The sequence below is a fragment of the Sciurus vulgaris genome (assembly GCF_902686455.1).
Source record: "Sciurus vulgaris genome assembly, chromosome: 7".
Taxonomy (NCBI): Eukaryota; Metazoa; Chordata; class Mammalia; order Rodentia; family Sciuridae; genus Sciurus; species Sciurus vulgaris.
Genome location: NC_136467.1, coordinates 30,769,310 through 30,775,395, shown reverse-complemented (window position 1 = coordinate 30,775,395; position 6,086 = coordinate 30,769,310). Strand labels below are relative to the sequence as shown.

The 6,086-nt window shown below is 34.4% G+C and overlaps 1 protein-coding gene across 1 annotated transcript in view; it reads right to left on the bottom strand.

Annotated features, from left to right (window-relative positions):
- Window positions 1-2,469: 2,469 nt before the first annotated feature.
- HBS1L (HBS1 like translational GTPase) overlaps window positions 2,470-6,086 on the bottom strand; it is an 89,439-nt gene continuing 85,822 nt past the window's right edge. The window contains 2 exon segments of the mRNA XM_079147111.1: window positions 2,470-2,669; window positions 3,850-3,994. Coding sequence (XP_079003237.1) covers window positions 2,658-2,669; window positions 3,850-3,994 — 157 coding nt within the window. The 3' untranslated portion in view covers window positions 2,470-2,657.

Sequence of the window (6,086 nt, the reverse complement as noted above, 5' to 3'; positions counted from 1 at the left end):
TAACTCTATAATCTTCACTAATTTCTACATATTAGGGTCTGTAAGTCTTATTTCTACATGAAAAAGTCCACTATTAATATTTCTATTAAAAAACCTGGACTATATTATAAAATGAAAAGGTCGTGACTAATGTTCACAACTATGTAAACGACTAAATACCCCCTGGAGAGGCAGAAAAGAAGTACATTAAAATGTTAGCAGCAATTATGTTTGGGTGACAGAACTATAGGTGAATTTTATTATTCCTTATATTCTCCAAAGTTTATGAAATGCATATGATGCATTTTAACAATAGTAAAAAATTATTATTGATTTGCATATCCATTAAAGGAACAAATATTAGGTCTAGAAATAGTTTTTTAAAACTATTCAGATAATGTCATAAGTGAACATGTAAAAAATACATAGGTCCAAATATAGTACAATAATGTTTTCAAGCAAAGTTACACCAGAGGCAACTGATCTGTAGAGTCTCACAAGGAGTCAAGATCAGAGGACAAAGTGAGGATGAGATTTAATACTCAAACATGAAAAGGAAGTCAAGAAATACCTGAAGCAAAATGACAAAAATGGATATGCTATTCCATCTGGATGGAAATGCCAGGAGGAGGAAGTCACATCACGACCAAGCGTGGGCATGCTTGCTGTACCTTGTTATTAACACCAACCATCCACTTCCAGCCTCTTCTCCCACAGGGGTTCCTTTTAATAATTTCACCACTCTCTTCAACAACAATTAATTGTAAACACACTATAAATAAGAAGATCATACTTTACCACAACTTAAAGGGGAAGAAATGAATAAATGCATCCATTTTGTCCACTACTATTACCACTAGTTGATGCTAAATTCTTAATTAAAATTCTTCATTCTAGCATGGTCTTATATAATATATACAATTTGTCTTATTCTTGCTAGTTCCCCAATCCCCCTCCCCTAAACAGCACCCTGTGTGTATTTTGATACTCCAGCCCTGTGCTTTGAATTATGTTCATTTTACATCCCACTATGAAGACACCCCATGGAGGGAACTAAAACCTAATCATAATCAATGATGAAAATGGTTCTTGGACTTCTGGAAAAGACTTGGTCTGTCCTTGCCTAGCATGCAGGGTATTAAGGACACAGTGTGGAATTCCCATATTTTGTCTAGAATCTGGCATTGCAGGGGGATTGATTCTATAAGGAGCCTGGAAGCAAAACCAACACTGGAGCTGGGAGAGTAGAGATGAGACACTGGAGACACTGTGAGGTGATCAATCTAGACTGATCCAAGCTAGGACTACCTCTAAATTTTTAAAGTCGTGTCAGTCAAAAAATTTTCTTTGCTGTTTAAGTCACTTTGCTAGGTTTCTGTCATATCCATCTGTTAAATTCCTAATTTATATAATATCTAAATAAAACATTTTCTTGGCTCAGCACAATTACTCTGAAGTGACAATACACTGTTCAGTAAAGAAATGTACTATGTAGATGTGTCCACTTGGTGATCATCCATCAAGCAGTACACCTATGATCTGTGCACTTTACTATATGGATGTTATTCTTCAATTAAGAAGAAACATTGTTGAATGTGGTACACTACCACTGTACAAACTCACACCATTTTCTAACAACAACAAAAAAGGGTTATCATAAATAGTCCCTCAGATCAGTCTCTGGCTTAGTAGAGGACAAAATCTACTTTAACATTCCTTATACCTGGGAGGCAGCCCAACAAAGACTTGTCAAATAAGCAGAAAAACATGACTCTTACTCATAGAGGACCATAATCTCTAAGGTATGTAGGATAGAGATATAGTTATCATATATTTAAGTCTAACAGTAAGAATGGGAAAATGAAGTTGTGGTTACAAATGGGTGAGACTAAATTTGATTTGTTGTTAGGATAAAAAGCAAGAATTCATGAAAAAGATTCAGGAAACTCAGGTGAGAAAGATCCCACAAAACCCCCAAGTCATATTTCATGATAATCACAGAGAACTCATAAACGTCTAAGGAACAAAACACATGTTGTATTATGCTTAAACTAAGGCATTTTATTAGCTGGCTTTACAACTTAAATAAAATCTTGGTCACCAAATGAGCAGCTTCCACTAATTCAAAACTATACTTTCAAAAGTTGACTTGCTGAAGGGGGTATATTTTTATGCTCAACAAAAAATACCTTTACTATAGCCTTCAGCAAATCCTAGCGTTAACTAAAAAAAAAGGTTAACTCAAATATTTACTACATCAAAAGCCCAGTTTTGTTCTTTTCCTTAAAACATGTGCAGTAAAATTGAATGAAAAGAGAAAACTGCAAATAGTTTATGATTTGGCTGGAAGTAGAGTCTATATCATGATAATTTCAATATCTTCTAATACTATTTCTGATACTTCCCAACAATCTTAGCAAAGTAAATCCACTTGCCAAGTATGAAAGATGGGTTTTTAAATGAAAGTGCAATATTAGCCTTTCTTTTCTCGTTGGCAGCTTGAAATTTTGCAGGAGTGATAATTAATACTTCTTTGTAGCTATTTATAGCTTTAATTTTTCTTTCTCATTAAAAAAATATCAATTGCACATTGTTTCTTTAACTTCATAACAGGATTCTTTAAAGTCAGTGGTTAGGTATTTCATTCCATTTGGAAACATGGTAGAAATTCAGAAACATCATTCCTTTATCTGTAAAGGGGAAAAAAAGATATTTGCTATAATTTAGTGAATCATATTAATGAGAATAACAATAAAAAAGAGAAAATGACAGTAAAATGACTGTAATATCAAGAGGAAATTTTTTTTCTTTTTTCTAAAATGTTTTTCTCCTTTCCACGGTCAGGCTGTTTTTAAGATTTTTACTCTAATTTCTCCACTATTTTCCACAAGAAACTGTCACATTTTTAGAATGTACTTTTATAAAGAATGCCTTTACAGATTACACATGAGATTGATGACAATGATGATATTAGCTAATATTATTGAATGCAGTGCCAATTACTGTGCCAAGTACTTTGTATGGATCATTTCATTTCAAAACCATTACTCCAATTTTATATATGGACAACCTGAGAGAGAAATGTATTACTAGAAGTCAGTAGGGCAATAACACAAATGGACAGTTTAACTCCAGAGCCTGTTCTTTGCATTGCCATATGTATATTTTGGTACCAGGGACTGGACTCAGGGGCCCTTAACCACTGAGTCACATCCCCAGCCCTCCACCACATATATTTTATGCAAAGCATGTGTCACTGAATTCTGACACAACTTAAAGCTCTGTATTCAAAGTATGTATCCACTTGAATTATAATAGTTTTATGCAGAAAATAATCAAATCATATGAATAAAGTTCCCTTTAAAATATGATTCATATTAATTATAATAATGTGCAAGAAAATTTAAATTATTTTAGTTTCCTTGTTCATTTCTTGCCATTTTCTCCAAAATTTATTTGCTAATACGTTAATTAAGCTTTGTGAATGAATCATTTCAAATGCTCTGAGACTTAGTGAAAGAAAAAAGTTTAACAAGCGCTCTTCAATTAGACAAAATCACTACTCCCAAGTCACTTAATTTCCAATCTATATTCCAATTTGGACTGTATTCTTACACACCTATTTTTCAACAGATTTTAACTTTGAGCAATGTCACCAGTGGACAACATAGTTTTGAAGTCTCACTATGAGAAAGTCTAAGACCAAACATCATCTACCCATTGTTCTTTTAATTTTTTTAATATCAATTTCATTTTCTGGTTCTAATGCCTTACTTGTGGTCCCCTTAAACCATAAAATCTCATCATCCTTAAAAGGTAAAAAAGAAAAGACAACACAACCCTGTATATATAACAGTCACTTGAAAATACCTCAGTGACGACCCCAGCAGCAATTGTAGAACCACTATAGCGCAGCATGAACCGCCCCAGCTCCTTGAAGTCTTTGTAGAGCTCGAGGGCTACTGGTCTTTGTGTTTGTAGCTCTACCAATGCATTTTGGCCTTTAGTCAACAACCTTTTAAGAAAAGAGGAATAAAGGAACAAATGGACATACAACACATATGAGTAAATGTAATAACAACCTGAAAAATGAATGTTTCACATTCAATCAATGAATCAAACTTTTAAAAACCAAAAGAAAATTTTTTGTGTCTGTGTGTGTATAGATTTTAAAAGGAAAATATATGCATTTGAATACTTCTGGATTACTTCAAAGAAATGAGAGGAGTGGTTCTAAATTTAAGACGCATTAGGTAGTTTGTATATATTAGGTAATTCATATATTAGGTAGTTCATATAAGTATTTGGAACCAATCTTCCAAATAAAGTTCTATACCTTGAAGGACTACTATAACATAAAATGCTCAAATCCCTTCCTAATCAAGGCTTTCCTTTTCATTCCCTGAAGAAAAAAATTGAGATGTTTAATTATCTCATAAAGTAATGCTAAAGCTTAATACTATAAGGAGGTATCTGCATTTTAAAAGAGAATCACAAGGCCCTGTGTCTTTCCCACTAATTATAATTTGCAGAATGTACATTAGGAAGTTATCTATTGTTTTGTCTTTTGGTGCAGGGAATTGCTCATGCTAAGCACAAACTCTAACCACTGAGCATATTCCCCCATTAAGAAGTTATCTTTAAAGAGGACAAACTCTTCCCCACCTCTTTCCCCACATTAGGAACAATGGTACCTTAGCAGGGGTTCAGGACAAAATTATATATGGAATGTTATTTGTAGGAAATGAAAGGGGACAGGGCACAGGCCACATTATAAATGGTTTTATACAAATAAGTAAACAAAATCCCTGGCATGGGTCCCATCCAGATTTACTGAAAGAGGTACAACCCGAAAAAGGGATACTTTGAAAATGTCCTCTAATTTAATTTTGATGTTTTATAGAAGGTCAAGGATAGAAGTAATAAAACACTCCTACTGAAAGATTAGTTCAGGGACAGTCTGACTAAGCCAAACAAGTTACTTTAAAAAAAAAAAAAAAAAAAACACCAAAATTTCCAATCACTGATTTTGGATGATTTCAGTCCAAAGTCTAATTCTTCAGGAAGGATAAAATGTAATTATTCATGACTCATGCTTAATTCAGTTTCTATACAGTTCAATTCCATTCTGCAAAAAGCAATTGTGTCTATGATGTATCTGAAATGGAATGAAAGGGAAAGGTCAAATGGTTATTATGTAAAATAAAAGGACAAAGCTACATGTAGATGATAGGGAAAACTAGTATGACAATACGTTAAACCCTAGCATCACTCAGCTACGACAGTGTAACAGGAGCAGGCAAAGGAAAACCCAGGATTAGAAACGAGAAGCCAATGTCAGATTGAAGATTCTCCAAGTCAATTTTCTGAGTCAAATACCTTGACTCCAGCACAAAAAATATAATGTATATACAACAATTGAGTTGACCAGAATCCTGCCTTCACTATTTGCGAACTCTGCATCACCTTGCTAGCTGCTTCACATGATTGTTGAGGATATAAAACATGTGAAAGCATTCATGGTAGAGCCTAGAAAAAAGTCATCCTCAAGGATGTTAGTCTAAGGGCTGGGGAGGCGTCTCAGTACTAGAGTGTTTGTCTAGCATGTACGAGGTCCTGGGTTTGATCCCCAAAATTGAAAAAAAGAAAGAGAAAGAAAAAGAATGTAGGTCTTAGAGAGAGACCACATTTCTCATGCCATGATGGAAAAACACTAATGCCGGAAGCAAAACCTGCAAGAAAGGAGGAGGCAGGCTCTTCCCTTCTGAGAAGCAGGCCCTGGGTTTGGAGCAATGTGAAGATTCTCTTCTACTTGCAGCCAACCCATTAACCCACTAACCACCATGGGCCACTTAAGCAGGTGCAAAAGGTGAGGAACAATGAAGGACTAAATAGGGGATTTTAGGTGGGATTCCCCCTAGGGTTGAGGTTGAAGAAAACCCCAAAGCCAAGGCACCAAGCCAAACTGTGATTAGCCTTTAGCTGAATTAGTTTAAAAAATCTGTATTTTGTAGCACTCATCTCTAATCTTTTGAATTTTGTTTTTATTTACAGTACTTGGTTTCTTAGGAACTATTTCCTTTGAAAAATTCCAAATTTATCTCAGT